This window comes from Podarcis pityusensis (genome assembly GCF_964106645.2).
Source record: "Podarcis pityusensis genome assembly, chromosome: 3".
NCBI classification, from domain to species: domain Eukaryota; kingdom Metazoa; phylum Chordata; class Lepidosauria; order Squamata; family Lacertidae; genus Podarcis; species Podarcis pityusensis.
In genome coordinates this window covers 10,174,100-10,194,797 of record NC_138026.1, presented here as the reverse complement: position 1 = coordinate 10,194,797, position 20,698 = coordinate 10,174,100, and the positions used below count along the sequence as shown (strand labels likewise).

Genomic DNA, 20,698 nt, shown 5'->3' with positions numbered 1-20,698 from the left:
TCTCAGTCCAGCCTGTGGACGGTCCGGGAATCAGCGTGTTTTTACATAAGTAGGTTGTGTGCTTTTATTTAAAATGTATCTCTGGGTTATTTGTGGGGCCTGCCTGGTGTTTTTACATGAGTAAAATGTGTGCTTTTATTTAAAATGCATTTCTGGGTTATTTGTGTGACATAGGAATTCGTTCATCCCCCCCCCCCAGTATAGTCCAGCCCACCACATGCTCTGAGGGACGGTGGACCGGCCCACGGCTGAAAAAGGTTGCTGACCCCTGGCAAAGAGGCACATTTTCAGCATATGACGAAAACACTAGTAACTGTATTTTGGGGTATGCTTCTGGGTAGCATAAAGCTTACGTCTAGCAACAAACGGCTATATTTTTAATTGTTGATAGTCAATTATGCATGTTCAGGAAATACACAGATGAGCTTGATTTGCATCAGTGATTTAACTGAGCCCTGTGTGCGTGATATTTTAAATCCATCTCTGCAACCCATGAGACTCTTGACTCTTTGTAATTTTTATATTAAAGACTACAACAAAGTAAACTAATTTAGGGTTACCTGTGCAGGCAGTTGTATTGAATGTTTATTGGCCTGTGGAAGTAGTATGCAGTTAGTTTTACTGAGAGAAGACCCACTGAAATTAATGAACGTTACTGAGTTTGGTTCAATAATATCAGGGTGTCTATTCTTAGTTGAATAGTGGTTCGAATCCCCGCGACGGGGTGAGCTCCCGTTGCTCGGTCCCTGCTCCTGCCAACCTAGCAGTTCGAAAGCACGTCAAAGTGCAAGTAGATAAATAGGTACCGCTCCGGCGGGGAAGGTAAACGGCGTTTCCGTGCGCTGCTCTGGTTTGCCAGAAGTGGTTTAGTTATGCTGGCCACATGACCCGGAAGCTGCACGCCGGCTCCCCCGGCCAATAAAGCGAGATGAGTGCCGCAATCCCAGAGTTGGTCACGACTGGACCTGATGGTCAGGGGTTCCTTTACTTTACCTTTTATTCTTAGTTGAATTAAAGTACCCTATTCTGAACCAGTTGGAATCAAACTCACAGAGCAGGAAACACTTACTCTCCTGCAAGTCATTCTTGACATCTTGGCCAGTTCTCACCTGTGCTTCATGGTTGCATCTAGGGTTGCTGAGAGATAGGTACAGAGGATATTGATATACCAGGCCTCCAGCTTACTTTAAATAAAATAAATAAAATAAAATAAGCAAGCTGCTAGTCTTCCTAGAATGTGGGTCTAGGATTACAGCCTAGGTTTTGGTTTAGTAAATTGGTACTGGGTGGGGGAGAGCAGAGTTCTTGTGGCTTTAACAGTTAGGTGGCAGGCAGAAATTCAACAGGTCCTTTTCTAACATGGAAATACAATTATGGGGAAAGTCTCACTTGTTCACATTCTGTCTGTCAGACATTTCATTACATGTGTAGCCACTGATTTATTTTTGGGCTTTCCTCAGCACCAGAGCCTAGGGCTTGCCGATCAGAAGGTCGCGGTTCAAATCCCTGCAACGGGGTGAGCTCCCGTTGCTCGGTCCCTGCTCCAGCCAACCTAGCAGTTCAAAAGCACGTCAAAGTGCAAGTAGATAAATAGGTACCGCTCCGGCAGGAAGGTAAACGGCGTTTCCATGCACTGCTCTGGTTCGCCAGAAGCGGCTTAGTCATGCTGGCCACATGACCCAGAAGCTGTACGCTGGCTCCCTCGGCCAATAAAGCGAGATGAGCGCCGCAACCCCAGAGTCGGCCACGACTGGACCTAATGGTCAGGGGTCCCTTTACCTTTACCTTTATTTATCGAGCATACAACAAGTCTGAGGGCATTCTTCACCCTCCCACAACTCTCGGAAGATTTTGGACTATATTTGGCACAGATAGGGAAGCACCTTGTTGTTGATTTAACATTTGATTGTCCCACACCACACATGTGCAAATTTTACACAAATCTGTGTCCTCTTTTGCTAGTGGGCTGGACGGCCCAATCCACATACATTGTATTGGACCTAGAAAATCTTATTGGCACCCCTGGTTGCATCCCTTAGGAAGTAATGAACCTCCAGCTTCTGTTTCTCATTTATATAAGAGATCAACCCGAAGTGTTGTAGTAGCAGTGCATCTGGGAGTTTGGGGGTTCATGTAAATGGTTTAAGGACATGGAGATTCCTGACTGATGTTAAATAAGGGGTGTTAATGAAATGACTTCTTGATCCATCTCAGCCCAGTGATTCTGTGATCTTGTAAGTATTAAGATGTTTAACAGCTTTCATGGCAACTGTCTCTATGTTCCACCTTCCCCTAGATTTTCTTCTTGTGACAAAACCCTTGGATACTTGTGGTACATACCAGCATTTTTCTTCAAAGCATTAGTGGGTATACATTAAAATGAAAACAGAAGTTACGCCAGAATCATGGAAGGTTATAGGCATAGAGAAAGGCTGGACTATATTGTGGAAGGGGGTGAGAAGAGAGGGAGAGAAGATTTGTCTTTGAGCAGTCAAACGATAATTTGAAATATCTGCAGGCTTTTCAAGTGAAAGGGGCTTACTTGTCAAGCATGACCTGGGTTGTGGCATTTTTGATGGATAAGTCAAAGGCCTCCTAGCTAAAATGTATTAAATTTTACCAGATTTTTTTAAATTAAAAAACAACAACTTATAGTTAGAAAACCTTATTTTACAATATTATTTCTATTTGCTCTGGGTTACTACAGCTGTAAGTGACTTGGAATGTCCAAAAGACATTAATTGCCTGGTTTTGCAGACCTGCTCCCATTTAAAAGAATATTTAATTTTAATACAAATTGCATTGTTGGAATATTCTGTCCAAAGGGTAAGTGCATTGGCATTGTTTTTAGAAACAACATCAAGGAGTAATTACCACTTATGTAGGGCAGCTCTGAAGCTGTCATTGAAAATACCATAAATTCTTGGAACATTTCTCCAAGAAAAAGGTTGAAAGTAGCCAGTGATGGCTGCTGGGCTTTCATTTTTCTGTGACTGGTAAATGAAACGCATGCAGCCTCACCAAACTACATGACTAATGACAACCTCTAGTGGCTTCTGCAATCAAAGATTAATTTGCTTTATCAAGTTTAAAGAATAGTAGGTGATAAATCATGTCAGAAACACATAATCAGTGGCAGGCTGATGTTCTTTCGCAAAGTGGAGGGCAGGTGCAATGGAGAATTTGTATCCACAGACATTAAATGCTGTTCCCGCACTCTTGTGCTAAGTCCTAATTTTTATTGCGTCGATTTTTGAGCCGGACAACATCCTTTGTCAATTCAACTAATTTTTTAAAAAGGAATTGGCTTACCCTTTAAAAATGAAGTGCATTTTGAGGGACACTTGCTTTCACTTATGTAAAATAATTGTTGGGTATACAGCATATTTATAGCATCTCTTTTAAACAGCTGAATGTGTGACTCGGAATAAGGATCTAAGGGTGATTGTGTACCTATGTTTTCCCCCTTTTAATTATTTAAAGAAGCCAGGTATTTGACAAATTCAGCCCAATATGATGCATCATAAAAATTTGTGAATGTGTCATGCATTCATAAAAACATTTGCTTGAATGCAAAGCATTTGGCTTGCCTCAGATGTACACTGGGATATATTTGAGCTTTGCAAGATGAGTCCACTATGGATTGTGTGGCTAAAATCCAGCAATTCAGTATAACCATTCCACAAGTATTCAGTGGAGATAGTAAGCAACAGTTCTAAAAAAGCAAAACCACTGCGTTTTTAATTGCGTTAATTTTTGAAGGGTGTAGGTATTATTCTATGCACATTTACCTAGGAATAAACCTTAATGGACACGGTGGGCTTGTTTCAAATGCTTATGCATATACGTTTAGGTTATAAAACAATATAACTGAAAATCAGCTATGCACTCCTCGTATTTTAAGGACACAGGTAAGGCAAACGTAGAGGTGATAACGCTAGTTGTTTCTGAGAATGTGTCAAGTGCTGACATAAGCTATCCAGGACTCATCATTCATTGTTGACTACCGTTTGTTGTTTCATGTCTTGTGGTGATAGGCAGTCAAGATGCATTGAGAATCAGTATATACAATGGTTGCTCTTGCAGTAACTATTTGAATTGGAAGAATTCCCCACCACCACCCCTCTTGATAATTATCTTCTTTTTTAAAACTTGAAATGTAAATACAGTGATGTTTTTCCCCTCTAGTTTACCTCTTCTGGGAATGGTCATTCTGCCCCATTAGTGTCTGAAAATGATGTGGACGCAGTAGCATATTATATGTGGAGAGAATGAAAGCAATACTCTGTATTAATTTTTTTCTTTTGAGCTGATGTAATGCTAGATAGCAACCTTTCTGAGTCAAAACACTTCCCTTAAATATGAGGTTTTTTTAAAGATCAGTTGAATAATTTATTGGCGTTTTTGTACAGTGTATTTGTCATTGCCTATTTGTAGAAGTGAAGGCATCTCTGTATTTGCTTTTTACAGACACGGCTGCATTTTCCTGCAGTCTGATCCTATTAAACTGAAATGTCTGCTTGCCATAGACTTACCATATAATTAAAGATACTGATCATCTGTGTGGCATTAAATGTATACCATCTATGCAACACTATTTGAAATAGAGAAAATATTTCCTTATTCTTCTTGAATAAAGCTATGATTATTATGTTTTAAATCCATGAATTCTGATCCATGAATCCAGTACACTCCAGATTTTCCTTCTCCTCCACATTTTTCTGAAGAACTTAAGATGTAACTTAAATTTATGCTATACAGAACTTTTGTTTTAGAATTATTTAGCATGGACTGTATCTAATACTGCTGGTCCACTCATGCAACACACTTCCACATGCCCAACAGATCTGCCTCTTGATTTTATTTCCCCTCCGGCCCCCTACACGCCCTCAAAATCTACTCCAGGGTGTCGGAAACCCTCTGGAGCATTTGGAGTGAGGAGCTGAATGCAACCCAATGCCTTAATTGATAATTAATAAACCAAAGACTCTGACTCATTACAGCACACAGCCACAAATTTAAATGCAGTATATAAAATTAAAATATAATTACAAAAACATGAAATAATTCTAAAATGAACTCAAATAAAGGCCCCAGCCACTGGTCACTAAGGGAACCATGATTTCACTCCAGAATGCTTCTGTAACATTTAAAAACCTCAATGCCAGGTGGGCAGGACCAATCTTGTAAGTCTTTCCCATGCAGTTGTTGGAGCAAAGGATATAGTTTTGGTGTCTTAAATGCTGCAGCACAAAAAAAATGAAACCATAGGAAAGTGACTCCCACATACAAAGAGCATCTGAAAGCCAGTCTGAACTTAATATTTATATTTCTTCCATAAAATAGTTAGGCTTGGTCTTAATCTTCCATGAGTGTATTTGTTTACTTAAGGTAAAGAGCATTTTAAACATGTATCTACCAAATATTAAGGAAAAAATAATGAAAAACATGATTGTAAAAAGTAGAAGCTGTTTTCTTAACTGCTGTCTAGTTCTGTGGACATTTGTGGAGCCAGGATGTCCATGTCAGATGTCTGAGTTAAACAGAGGTCAAAACAAGACCTTGGTCTTCTCCAAGGAATCCTGCTAAAACATCTACAAGGGAAGTTGTCTCCATGGGACACTAGAGACAAACATTCAAGCATTCTTAAGTTGGTCATTGTGGAAGACTCTACCTCTACCTCCCCGGGTGAGTTGGCTGGCCAAATTATTTGGTTTACTGGCCCTTGCCTTATTTTGTAGCCTTTGGCTCCGTTGAGACTAGAGGGGCAGAGGTACTGTAGGGAATTCATCCTCTTGAGTCTAAATATGATGGGAGGGTAGTGCTGGTGGGCAGTAATGCTTCTGACTACCAGTTCCTGGAAGCCACAGGAAGGGAGAATTCTCTTGTGCTTAGGTCCTGCTTATGAGTGGCCCATAGTCATTTGGTTGGCCACTTGGAGAATAGGATGCTGTACTAGATGGGCCATTGGTCTGGTACAGCAGGCTGTTCTTATGTTCATATATCCTCCAGCTGGGAGGGACCTGAATGAGTTTTTGGTGATTCTTCTCTCCCACCCCACCCCCCAGGAAATAGCCTGGACCTCTTCCTCATCTGGGTCTCCAGCCATGGACTACAAGGTCCCCAGGCTGTGGGTTATGACAGCTCTGTCCTCTGGCTCTGCAGATTTATTTCCCAGACATAGGCATGCCTGATTACCAAGAAACCTGTTATCCCATGTTGCAAACTGCAAACTCCATCTTGTGGTGACACAGACATGTCTACAGTTTAGCAGGTAGCTGTGATGGTGTGCTTCTGTCACTTACTTAAAACATTTTTTTGGATGCCATATTTTCTTGCCCCATGTCCTGTAATTCTAATGTTTTACTGTTTCATCGTTATCTTTTATTAGAACTATTATTATTTTAATATTTGTAAACTTAATTTGGATTTATTTTTTAAAAGGAAAGTGGTATAGAAATGATTTAAAATAAATAAATCAGGTATTCTGTTAAACCAGGCAAGGGATGGAAGAAGCAGCAGGAAGAGAGTATTCAAACTCATTGCTTGTTCCCAAAATGTCCAAACCATCATACGAGGACATGAACAAAGACCAAAGAAAAATCACAAGGGAGTGGGTGAATATGTCTGAAGATGCAAAGGTATCTTCATTCCTAACCATGCAGTAATCCTAAATTATAATTGCTGTTTGCCAGAACAGCAATCACCTGTGTTAATTAACTGGGAGGTCGCTCCAAGGTCTTAAACTATTAAGATGAATGGGTTGAAGATCTACATTAGCCTGCTTCATGGGGGCTCCCTTTGGCATCCTGTAGAGAGAGGTACAAAAAAGTAAATGCTACTATTTCCATCAAGTACAGTGGTACCTCAGGTTAAGTACTTAATTCGTTCCGGAGATCCGTACTTAACCTGAAACTGTTCTTAACCGGAAGCACCACTTTAGCTAATGGGGCCTCCTGCTGCTGCCGTGCCACCGGAGCACGATTTCTGTTCTCATCCTGAAGCAAAGTTCTTAACCTGAAGCACTATTTCTGGGTTAGCGGAGTCTGTAGCCTGAAGCGTATATAACCTGAAGCGTATGTAACCCGAGGTACCACTGTATGAGGGAGCTTGAGCCTCAACAGCTAAGATCTTTCAAGATCACTGAAGTCTAGGTAGTCCATGAATGCCAGACTTAACTGCAGATGTTCCCAGCAGTGACAACATTCTCCCCTTCGTTTGTGGTTCCTCACCACCCCCCTGTTGATCTCCGTTATGGAAAAAGAAGAGGCTGATAGTCTCTAGGGAGTAATATAGAACCAAATTGCCTTGCAATAGTCTTCGATTCTGAATAATCACTTTTTCCTATCTGCATTGAACAGCCCATGCCTCCTATGAACTGTTGAGCATGTTAATTTCCTTGTAGATAGCCCATTCCCTTGACCAGGCTTCATTTCTAGATGCTTCAGATCTGCTCGCTGCTTTGAAGATCAAACGATTGGCCCCAGTGCTGCAAGAAACGTGGTGGTGGTCCCAATAGAACACACTAATATGGGGGGCATCCATTCAAAAACAAGGAACAGGATTAGAATGCTACAGGTGCAAGCCTCACTTTTGGAGGAGCAGTTATTAACATGGTCCAATCAAGAGTAAACAATGATTACTTATGTAAACTCTAAGCAGGCCAGTTGGTCCTTCAGGTCTCTGCTTAGGATCTCATATTATGTGTAAAGGCACATTACTTGCTCTAGTTCTTGGAATCCCAAACTATGTGAATATACAACTATGTTCACATAGCTTATAAAGAACAGTGTTGCAGACTGCTTCACTATAAGTTAAGAGCCAATCAGTAGTAGGGAATATATATATATATGCCAATCAGTAGTAAGGAAAAGAACATAGTATATCAAGAAAATCCTATATTTAACCAAAGCATGTGAAATATATAGTGTAATTAGAAGGCTCTGGAGAGCCCATTGTGTTCCAGCATGGTGCAATGTTATCAAAGTGTACCTTCACGATATTAATGGTATTTACTGTGACTGTACGATTAAATAAGATGGCCTTGGTTATGTTTCATTATTTGCTTTTTAACCTAAAAGAGCTTTCTTGTGGAATTATTAAATGTACCTAATGAACAATCAGTGCAGCTTCCCCCTCGCACGTCCCGAAAATGTGTATATTGTTGAAAATCCTTTGTAGCTAGGAGATTTAGCCATAACTCCCATTTTCTTATGGAAAGTGTAGCTGAAAATTAATGTTCTTTTTTTGTCCAAGTTCAAATCTTATTACTTCGCTGAAATGAAAACCTAAGTTTTAATACTGTTCAAGTCAAACAGTAAGGTGTTGAGGGACACCTTATTTTTGTAAGCCTGGCATATCTCGACCAGCTAATTATTTTAACTGTGTGCCAAATTTTGTGTTGATTACATAATAAGAATGCCTAGAATTGAAGTGCTAGTGGATAGGTGGCACATTCTCTATGTGTATTTACTCTTAGATATAACCTCAGATTTGCCTTCAGCTACTAGATAAAAGGTCAGATTTTCCTAAAGTGGTTAATAAGACATAAATATAGACATTTCACATGATGTACCATGTAAATGTAAACCTTTGTAGTTACAAGTTTTTGTGGCTGGAGAATTGTTTTAAAAGGCATGTAATTTATTAGCTATCGGTAGCTGCTTTATTGCCTTGCCGCACTGCAGTAATAAATAAAAGAAAGTGAACTGATTTTACAAATGGCACACAAGGTGCACATTTTGTGAAAAAAGTCTTTTTTTTAAGAATTGGCATTAAATCCTTTTTTTGTGATGACAAAGAGGCTAAGAGTGCAAACTGTATTTTCTGTTTATCGAAAACAGAGTCTTTTTTTCTCGAGGGCATTTTTTCCTATGATCATCAAGGGATTTCAAAAGCAATAAAGTGTGGAATCGTTGTTCGACTTGAACAGTATTAAAACTTAGGTTTTAATTTCAGTGAAGTAATAAGATTTGAACCTGTCTCACGTTACAGCACTGTAAGGCATTTAGCAATTGTATTTTAAAGGAGGTTTTTAAAATGCATCTCACTTGTAAGCTAACAGTCTGTCTAATAATTAATAGTTTCTCCTTGGTACGAACTGTGTTTTTTCATATGGGCTGTCTTGGTTTCGTTAATAACAGATTATAATAATTATAGGGTTGTTCATTCTTAATTAGCTTAAGCCCACAGCCACTTTTTGTTCTTCGCTCCAATTGCTGTTGTGATTATACATCTAACTTAAATTTTGTTTCCTAATTCTCCTCATGAAAGCCTAAACACATTTTATGTCTAGAATTAATAATGGATCTTCTCCGAACATGACTTGCAAATACTGCAACATTCAGTTTTCAGCAAAATAAAATTACATAAAACACTCTCTTGTCTTACTTGTTGCAAGTATAGCACACTTAGGTAGTTCTAACTCTACTTACCCAGGAGTAAGACCCATTGAATTAAATAGGAGTTACTTCTGTGTAGACATAATTGAGATTGTGCTGTTACACATGCATTATGTGAAAGCTACGTAAAGATCTAAAATGTAACTACCTGTACAATAATTTTTCTAACGAGGTCTGAATATACTTAGATAATTAGTACCTTTTATTATTCTAATGGGACATGTTCAAAATGGCTGGCAATATTTAACGTTGGAGAGGTGAGCTATGATCTTTCAGGATGATATGAAATACTAACAGCCTCGATTAGCTGTAAGGTTTCTTTTCTTTATTTTAGTAGATGGTCTAGACTGTAAATATTAGAGGATCTAAAATAAATCAACATATTATCCTAAGGATACAAAATGTAAGCGCTGTTTGTGGTTGGGAACCTTTGACAGATAGTTTGGATGAAGCAGATGATTGCCCGCCTTTCGTATCTGGCCTCCATTACTATGCCTGGAGGCAGTTTAGTGTTATAGTTGTATACTGATGTCAGGATTACTACTGAGTGGCTAGCAATGACAGATGTCTATAATTACAGGCAATGCTTCCAGTAGTTCAAAAGAGCCAGCCTATGTTGAACAATTATCTTATTTCTGGCCTGCCAAAGAGTAGTGTTCAAATTGCTAGTATTAGCTATGGTGTATCCTTCCCCCTTCCCCCAAGGCTCTGATATAAATGTGCAAAAAGCATTCTGATATATGGCTTAAATCGCACACAGGCCCTGATCCAGGAAACCTTGCATGCAGGCAGTAGGCTTCAGTATACTTTTTGCACTTGAAGATATCCTGTCAACTCAGAGGAGGAGGAGCCTGTCTGAAAACACACAGTGCATGTTACAAGTCATCAACTCTGCTACTGTTTATTTGGTGGTGCATGCAGGATATAGAAACAAACTCCTCACATGCACCCTGATTCCCCACCCCCACCCCGCTCTGTACCTTTTACACATAAATGACAGCATCCCAGATATTCAGCCCATGCACACAAACCCATTTCTGAAGATCCCTCAACCTTGCTGGATTGAAATGATTATCTACTTTAAATAAGGGCCCTGCCATGCTTCTGATACATAGGAGAAAGACCCTTGCAAGATGGATTCTCTAAAAATAAAAAGGTAAAGGGACCCCTGACCATTAGGTCCAGTCTTCACTGACTCTGGGGTTGCGGCGCTCATCTCGCTTTATTGGCCAAGGGAGCCGACGTACAGCTTCCGGGTCATGTGGCCAGCATGACTAAGCCACTTCTGGCGAACCAGAGCAGCACACGGAAACGCCGTTTACCTTCCCGCCGGAGTGGTACCTATTTATCTACTTGCACTTGGACGTGCTTTCGAACTGCTAGGTTGGCAGGAGCAGGGACCGAGCAACGGGAGCTCACCCTGTCGTGGGGATTCAAACCGCCGACCTTCTGATCAGCAAGTCCTAGGCACTGTGGTTTAACCCACAGCCCCACCCGCGTCCCTCTCTAAAAATACCATTGGCTAAAAATAACATTAGCCACCTTGTCGCAACTTTAAGGCCTACTTCACACATTGCTTTTTATGATGTGGCAACTAACGTTCATGTTGAGGGGGAACCAATAGGAAGACATTATCTTTAAATAGGGGAAGTGTCAACGCAAGGCGTCTCAGAATAGGAAAAAGAAAGAATATAACACATTATCATAAGACTGTCATAAAAGGCTATAAATAGATGGTATTTGTTGGTTGGTATTATGGATATCTTGATGACATGTCATATATTTCTAGAGCATAGCTTGGAGGTGAAACATGCTTTGTAAGCAGACGATCCTCGGTGTCTCTTTGGCTGGGAAAGATTCTTATCTGTAAACTTCGAGAGTTGTGTCAACACTGAGCTAGACGAAAAGACCCATGGTCTGCCTGGGCAAGTTAGCTTCCTAATTTTCCTATGTGACACCAGCCTGTGTGGTCTGATAGGATGTGGCCTTCCTTTTGCACTGTTTTTATGCCATAGTGCAACCTAAGGCCCATGGGCCACAAGCGGCCCATGGGGGTCGTTTAACCAGCCCATAGACCTCTGCCACCGGCTCGGTCAGCTCCCATGCTAAACTGACGTAGAGCAGAGTGGGGACCACCTTCCACGACGCAGGCCGGAAGCTCCTGCAGCCAATGGGAAGCTGTGCACGCCTCCTCTGCGCTGGAAGGAGCACCAGAAATAGCATTTGCGCATGCGCACACACACACCGGCCCACCACAGCGTCAGCGGGACCGTGAAGAGGCCCAAGCCACAAAAACTTTGCTGACCCCTGCCATAGTTGCATAGTCTACTGAAGGCCCATCTCTGCTCAACAGTGATGGGGTGGAAAAGATGGAGGTGCTTTCTCAAGCAGCAGTGGCAGCTCTAGGAATTCTGAGAGTTATGTCTGAAGAATTTGGGGGGAGGCCATCCTTCCACTTCTCCAGTTCCTGGTGTTAAGTAGCTTCAGGGATCAGCCCCTTTCCCATGGTGATGCAAGACTTCTCCATCCTTTGACCATGCTGAACTTTCTGGTGTGCAGAAATTTCTCACTGCCTGTATATGGCTGCTTAAAGATATGTCAGATTTGGCTGGGAGGGGATTGCTGGAGATGGGAGAGTATCTCCTTTCCCCAGATGCTTTTGTTACTGCCAGAATTCCAGCTGTGCCATATTTGGGTACAGAGTCTGTTCAGAATTCTTTTAATTGGCAAGGATGGGGGGCATCTGAATGAAATGACAGTGTATTTGCTAGCTACTTCACACCCAGGGATAAAATTCCAAACAGAGAGTTGAACAGGAATCAACAGCTATATTTTCTTGCACATACCAAAGGCACAGTCAAAAGAAAATTCCATTATACAGTGGTACCTCGGGTTAAGTACTTAATTCATTCCGGAGGTCCGTTCTTAACCTGAAACTGTTCTTAACCTGAAGCACCACTTTAGCTAATGGGGCCTCCCGCTGCCGCTGCGCCAACAGAGCACGATTTCTGTTCTCATCCTGAAGCAAATTTCTTAACCCGAGGTACTATTTATGGGTTAGTGGAGTCTGTAACCTGAAGCGTATGTAACCCGAGGTACCACTGTACTTTCCAAAGGGCTTTGTCCTTTGTACTCAAGACACTGCTCTAAAATATATCTGTTTAGAACTAGCATACTCACATTTTACATTTTGGAAATTTTGACTTTATTTTCTTCATGGTGTCTTTATCCCACTCTTCTTCCAAAGTTCTCAGGACAGTTAAGTCCACCCTTTTAAAGGACACCAGTTGGGGGAAGGCTGGTGTAGACAGTAGTGACTTAGATGGACCAATTGTGCAGCTTGGTATAAGGCAACTTCCTTCCTATTGATGCAATTCAACACTGCACTCTTCATGGTTCCATCTCCACAATCATTGCGGTTTGCCACATAGAACAATCTGTCCTCCATGCACTGTTATAGGGGTTCTTGTGACACCACCACCCCCGAGCCAATTTTAGGGGGTGGTGAATGCCCCATTGCACCAGCAGAAGCCTTTGTGCAGGGCTTCTACTGACGGGCTTGTTAAGTGAATCCTGCCCTATGTGTTTTCCCCAAACTCCTATGCAGTGGCCAACTCATTGTGTTGATTATCTCAGCTCAGCTAGTAAATGTTTGACTGTCCTAAGTTATCTGATGACAAAATGCTTTAATGTTGCATCTGTATTACTGCTGGTTTCCTGCAGCAAAGCCTGAATAAAGTTCAAGAAGTTGTAAGAGCTAAAACATTTATGCTGTGCCTCTTGGTAATAACTTTACTGTAATTTTGTGAAGATCTGCTACCCAAAATCTTAATTCATTATTGCAACCCATATGAAACACAGAGAATCAACATTTTCTTTTCTTAGTTGCACAGTGTGAAGGATTCATTGTTCTAGTTTAATTTGTTTCATGCGGTGCTTCTGAGCACATTCCATACAGAGCTGTTATTGAATTTCTCTGACTGTCATTATATATCCATACAACCTTTAGAAACCCTCATTCTCAGTTTCCCAGTTTTATAATATGCTTCACATTTTAAGGATTGACGTAATTAGCTTCTTCTTCTTAGCTAAACATGTCCGGGGCCGAAGGATTGTATGAACAATATAGTATGATGCTTTCATTTATTTAATGATGATACCATCTTTTCTCAGCCTAAGATTAAATTCAAATATACCGCTTTCTGCAATTTTGTCCCTGAAGTTGGATATTTGTCTCACTGCCTCCTGTATTCTTTGCAGCATACCACAACATACCCTCCCCACCGCCCTAAATAACTGCAAACCCTTTTGGATTGCAGAAGAAATAAGAATAGGCTATTCTCGTTTCTGTAATGTTACCTTGTGGTATTTTAAGTATTGAATTGATTTGGGAATAATTTGATTGGACACTGCTTCACCTTCTGATCACATTATGTCCTGTAAGAAGAGAAACATTAGCTAATGGGAATATATTTGAATGGAGTTCATTGCTGAATCTTTCCTTGCTTTCAACTGAACCTAATTTTTTACTTAGGGCATAAGCACTGAATATGAGGGGGGCTTTTGTAATTTAGCTCCAACTGAGAATATTGTAGCCCCACACTGCTGTGTTTGTTACACACGTTTTGTATTATTTGTGAGACGCAAAATTCACCTGGAAGCGCCCTATCAACTCTTCCCAGAGGCATAGAGTTATAAGAGTTTCCCATAGTGTTATAGACACCATGTTTGATGAATCTGGGGAACATAAGACTGAGTAGAGGCTATAGCTCTGTGTTACATGGAGTTATCACTCCTACTGGCCTTGCCCGCCTTTTCTACCTGACCTCCGCATATTGGCAGATCCAACTTCACAGGGGACTGTATGATCAATAACCCACCCACCCCCTCAGCAGCATATGGGTAGATTCCATGCATTGGGGCAATAAATTGCATCTAAACCTGCAACCAGGATTTGGATTACAGAGAGGGACGAGCTTGTTGAGTCCATCTCAGTAACATCCCCAGCAGAGAAGTGGGACGCAGTGCCTGATCTCAAGCTGAGACTGGCACGAACCTGCAAGAACTGTCTGCAGAGGGGTTGCATCTTGAATGTTACAAGTGGGACCTGCCGCAAATTGCTGCAGCTTCCTCACTACCCTAGCAGAAGACTAGCAGGGAACCAACAAGCCAATCAGGGCCCCCACCCACCCAGGAAGATGGAAGGCACTCAAGCAAAGTATTCGGCTTTCCCCACCCGTTTTTATTTTCCAGCACAATCAATTTTCCAAGGCTGCCAAGCAGGCACATGCTCCATTGGGCTGTATTTGCCTTGTTAGGTTTTTTTTTTTTTTAAAAGAAAACAACCAAAACCATTCCACAGCTTGCGTATGTTGTGTGTATTTATGATACTTTTCTATGCAAAATTGTACTAGACAAAATTGTACGAAGAGCAGGATAAACACAAATAAATAACATAATTCCGTAGCTGTTTTAATTTAAGAGCTATTCTTTTCCACAATGTATGGTATAGCTATGTTACCCACACAGCTATTTAAAATGACCCTGTCACATGTGAAAACAAATTAGATTGTTGCTGTTAATGAGCTTTTCAATTTACTTATTCAGTGGTTCAGATAAGTAGATTTAAGAGGTAATGATCCTGTTTAGCACCAAAGCTTAGCTGTCAGATTCTAGTAGTTGAGGGACATCTCCAGGGATAAGTGTTGACATAGATCTTGATGGGATAATAGGAATCATAGCGAATGCATGATAAAAGGAGTAGCAAAAGCAGCAAGGAAACGGTGGATTAAAGGAGTGTTCTTTGTTAAATTTGACATCTCTCCCAGTGTTTCATTTGTTAAGCCATGATCTGAATGTTAATTGACAAGAGAACAAAATGCTACCACATAGCACACAGCTTCCTATCCTTCTCGTATATTTTTAATTTCGTTTTCATACAAATGATAAATATTCATACGCCTTGCCCAAAATGTTGAAACAAAATCTAAGTTTGTTAAAGAATCCTGAAATATCATTGCATGCAACGTCTAGGGCTGGTCCACACAGGAGTTTAATGAGGATGTAAATCCACTGTGTGTCATTCTTGTGAGTGGCATCCACACAACATCCTTTCCACCTATTGCCACATTCCCTGCTTCCCTGCTCTAGTTATCTCCCGCTTGGACTACTGCAATGCGCTCTACGTGGGGCTACCTTTGAAGGTGACCCGGAAAATACAACTAATCCAGAATGTGGCAGCTAGACTGGTGACTGGGGGTGGCCACCGAGACCACATAACACCGGTCTTGAAAGACCTACACTGGCTCCCAGTACGTTTTCGAGCACAATGCAAAGTGTTGGTGTTGTCCTTTAAAGTCTCCACCCCCATTGTTCTGCCCAGACGCTGAGGTCCAGCGCCGAGGGCCTTCTGCCGGTTCCCTCATTGCAAGAAGCAAAGCTACAAGGAACCAGACAGAGGGCCTTCTCGGTAGTGGCACCCGCCCTGTGGAACGCCTTCCCATCAGATGTCAAAGAGATAAACAACTACCTGACATTCAGAAGACATCTTAAGGCAGCCCTGTTCAGGGAAGTTTTTAATGTGTGACATCTTAGTGTATTTTTGGTCTTTGTGGAAGCCGCCCAGAGTGGCTGGGGAAACCCAGCCAGATAGGCGGGGTACAAATAATAAATTATTATTATTATTATTCCATTTGCTCCTCACCTGAGCTCAACCTAGCCATTTCGCTTCCATCCACCCAAAGGAAAGGACGCAGCATGACTATTTCACAAGCGAAGGCATGTTTGTGATGCATTTCTAAAAATTTTAAACTGCTGTTTTGCATGAAAATGCTGTGTTAAAAATGAAAATGAACTTGCAGTTCAGGAAGAATCAACAGCTCCAGGAGGTGGGAAAGTAAAAGGAAAACTTACTTCATTCGCCAAGCTGAAATGGCTTTCTGGTATGGGGGCAGGATTTGGAGATTGAAGGCCCTGATTCCACCTCCTGCCTGGCTGTTCTTTGCCTCTCTGCTGTGTGTATAAGGCTGCTTGGCATAAAACTGGTAAATGAAAAATTCATTGAGATTTTGAAAAACGTTGAGATAGATTTCGGAGTTACTGATTAAAGCACATACAGAAAAATTGAAGCACACATGTATTAATGCTCTAGTGTAGACATAGGAATAGTAGATGGTTCTGGGTTAATTAGCTGGAAAGTCTAACTTTACTTTCTCCTTTATTCTTAAATATGTGTTTCTCCAAGACTTGCATGTCACTGTAATTATCGGTATGTTCTAAACAGATTTTATGTATGTGTGTAACTTTAATTCTATCAATGTTTAATAGTATTTAATGATTGATTTTTCTGTGTTATTTATGTTTTTTATCTGTAAGCTGCCTTGTGTTCCTTCAGGGGGAAAGGCGGAGCTATGGCTAAGACTACTACTACTAGTAGTAGTAATAGTAATGTTTCTACACAAATAGAAACCAATCCACTAATAAAAATAATCTCATATATCAAGTGTCCTTTGCATAGTGAAGTACGTAGAATTAATCCCTAATTTATAACTTTTACTATGTGCATGTGTTGTGTGACTATAACTGTTAAATGTTTATTTACCAAAAAAAAAGAGTTATGCTTCTGAAAGTGAAACATTAAATGTAATCCTAAGAAATACCTTAAAACCCAATGGCCCATCCATCCAGATTCCACAGAGAAATAACTAAAGTTGGGCAACCCTTCTTAATCCTGTCACCTACTAGGTAGATCTGTGCTTTCTCTGAATCTGATTGTTGCTGTTCTGTAATAGCTATAACCTGGTGATTATAACCATTACCTAATCTCCCAGAAAAGCAAGGATTTTTATCACAGTAAATGTGATAAATATGAACATATATGTACAGTAGAATACCATCTTCTTTCTGCTGAGCGCTTGTTAAAACACTCTTTTCTATTCTAATATAAAACTTTATGGCATGGGTAGGCAACCTAAGGCCCGGGGCCCGGATCTGGCCCAATTGCCTTCTAAATCCAGCCCACGGACGGTCCAGGAATCTGTGTTTTTACATGATTAGAATGTGTCCTTTTATTTAAAATGCATCTCTGGGTTATTTGTGGGGCCTGCCTGGTGTTTTTACATGAGTAGAATGTGTTCTTTTATTTAAATGCATCTCTGGGTTATTTGTGGGGCCTGCCTGGTGTTTTTACATGAGTAGAATGTGTTCTTTTATTTAAATGCATCTCTGGGTTATTTGTGGGGCCTGCCTGGTGTTTTTACATGAGTAGAATGTGTTCTCTTATTTAAAATGCGTCTCTGGGTTATTTTGGGGGCATAAGAATTCATTCATTCCTCCCCCCCCCAAAAAAAATATATAGTCTGGCCCTCCCACAAGGTCTGAGGGACAGTGGACCGGCCCCCTGCTAAAAAAGGTTTGCTGACCCCTGCCTTATGAGATATTTTATGGGGGTCTCAAATTGCTTCCTCATACAAAGAATAAAATAGTAGCATTTATCCCCAATAAATAGGTATAGGTACCCCTGCCCATATGGGCCAGTCGTGTCCGACTCTAGGGTTGTGCGCTCATCTCACTCTAGAGGCCGGGAGCCAGCGCTGTCCGCAGACACTTCCGGGTCACGTGGCCAGCGTGATGAAGCTGCTCTGGCGAGCCAGCACCAGAGCAGCACACGGAAACGCCGTTTACCTTCCCGCTATAAAGCGGATCCTATTTATCTACTTGCACTTAAGGGTGCATTCGAACTGCTAGGTGGGCAGGAGCTGGGACCGAAAGATGGGAGCTCACCCCGCCACGGGGATTCGAACCGCCGACCATACGATCGGCAAGTCCTAGGCACTGAGGTTTTACCCACAGCGCCACCCGCGTCCCATATAATAATAAATACTTTAGGATAAATGCAAGAAACTAAAAATATTAGTCACCGTAGCTTTTCGACATATGGATGGATTCAGAATTTGAAAATATAGTTGGCAGTAGGTCTGTGAAGTGGATTCAGCCAAGGCCCAGCTCCTGGACTGAATCATTCTTATTTGAGGGAATCCAGGCATTGCCCGAGTTGGATTAAAATAGTCATGGATTGCTGTGAGTCTGGTGGTCCAGAGCAATTTGAAACTGTCAGGGTTGGCCATCAAGCAAAAACAAGGTCAAGCAGGAAGAAGAAGCAGTGAAAAGGCCTAGGATAGGAGAAGGGAGCTTCCTGATTGGCTTCACTTTCCTGGGAGAAGGTGGGTGGCTTTGAGTTCTGGGGTTTGAGGCGGTTCTTTCATAGCAATTTTCTCACCCAACCCCTCCTTCCAGCATCATTTGTAGCTTGTTGTTGTTGTTTAGTCATTTAGTCGTGTCCGACTCTTCGTGACCCCATGGACCAGAGCACGCCAGGCACTCCTGTCTTCCACTGCCTCCCGCAGTTTGGTCAAACTCATGCTGGTAGCTTCGAGAACACTGTCCAACCATCTCGTCCTCTGTCGTCCCCTTCTCCTTGTGCCCTCCATCTTTCCCAACATCAGGGTCTTTTCCAGGGAGTCTTCTCTTCTCATGAGGTGGCCAAAGTATTGGAGCCTCAGCTTCAGGATTTGTAGCTATCATCCATCTATTTCAGTCTGCTTAGTCATCACAAGTTGCTTGAGAGAAACAGTCTTTCTTAACTATATAATGCAAGCAGGCTTCCTCAACCTCGGCCCTCCAGATGTTTTGAGACTACAATTCCCAGCATCCTTGACCAACGGTCCTGCTAGCTAGGGATCATGGGAGTTGTAGGCCAAAAACATCTGCAGGGCTGAGGTTGAGGAAGCCTGGATTATAGAACAGGAGGAGGAGGCGGCAAGGAGAAATACAGTTTACCCATATTTTCAGCTTCATAGTCACAACAGAACTGAATTTCAAAACCAACACCCAACTTGCTGGTTCGCTGCTACCGAAGAAAGTGATCTCTCTTCAGAACAATACATTTTAAAAAAAATCATAGTACAGTAAGCTATTAAGATTTCACTGTTGAATTGTTTTTTTTCCAGGTTTATGCTCGAATGTCAGAAGTTTTGGGAATAACAGATGACAACCAAGTTCTAGAAACATTTATGGCAAAAATGTGAGTTTGAAATACCTTCTCTTGTGGTTTTTGTTCCGCCCCCCCCCCCAATGTAAACATTAATGCAAATGCTGCTAATAGTTAATGTCTTAATTTTAAAATTTTGAGATGTGACATATGAATGCAATTAATGTGGCTTTTTACTGTCGCCACCACCCTTTTCCTGTTATTATCAGTTAGCAACTGTCTCCTGTTGTTTTCATGTTTTGATTCAAATCTGATGGTAGCCTAGCTCATTTTGTATTTCCCTTTTTTATGCTACATTATATAATACGTTGCATAATACACTGGGGAAAGTATTCAGCAAATCTTGACTCTCTAGATAGTTGTTTGAAACATTGGTCCAAATTCTTCTCTGGAGAGAATAATAAGTGAACCATGAGAAAGAAGGACAACCTTGTAACTGGGATGAAAAATCCAATTCTTGCCTTCATACCACCTGGAACTAAGTTATTTTTAAGCAGGCTGGTGGCTGATGGTTCAGAGTAGAGTTCAATTTGAGTTTGAAGGCAAGAACAAAGTATGGATTGCTGCAATCTGGGATGAATACAGTTAGCTGGGAATAAGTCCCATTGAACTAATATTGTACATGTGTATGCCTGGTTAGAAGATACATTTGTAAAACTTTTCTTTTTTTAATTCTAGTGTTACAAATCTTAAATACTGGGGGCGATGTGAGCCTGTGATTTCAAGAACTCTTCAGTTTCTAAATGACCTTTCAGTTGGATATCCTTTTAACTGTATATCATGGGTCCTATCCACTGGGAATGTGCACCATTTTCATCTTTACTTTTTTACTTGTTGATACTCTTGGGAATAGTTGATACTGAAACAGTAATTAAGTATAGCCCTTTCTGTGCATAGTCCATTTTGAAAATGTCATCTTGCTTATTTTGCACATAATCTTCCTTTCAAATTAATCTAAAGGTTCTGGTTCCTGTCCAGTTTTATTGGTCAGTAAAGCTGGGATTTTGATCTAAAACCAAAATAGGTTTATTGTCTCTTTCAACCCTGCTTCTGATGGCTTCCATGAAAGGGTAACAGCTATGGCAATTGGAATCGGGCAGTGATTGGTGAGATGGCCAGAATCATCTGTGCTTGCTTCAGAGCCTGACATTGATTGAATGTTCAGCAGCTCACTGGTCCTGTGAGTTAGACTTTTTGGAGAGCACATGGTCTTTTTCACTTTCTCCCATCATCAGCCCAGTGCCATCAT

At 41.2% G+C, this 20,698-nt stretch overlaps 1 protein-coding gene across 3 annotated transcripts in view; it reads left to right on the top strand.

The window, feature by feature from the left end:
- Window positions 1-20,698, top strand: part of RANBP17 (RAN binding protein 17) — a 183,961-nt gene that overhangs the window by 91,845 nt on the left and 71,418 nt on the right. For all 3 annotated transcript variants that reach the window (XM_080999002.1, XM_080999001.1, XM_080999000.1), the window contains 2 exons: window positions 19,409-19,482; window positions 20,128-20,208. In XM_080999002.1, coding sequence (XP_080855128.1) covers window positions 19,409-19,482; window positions 20,128-20,208 — 155 coding nt within the window. The remainder of the gene's footprint in view (window positions 1-19,408; window positions 19,483-20,127; window positions 20,209-20,698) is intronic.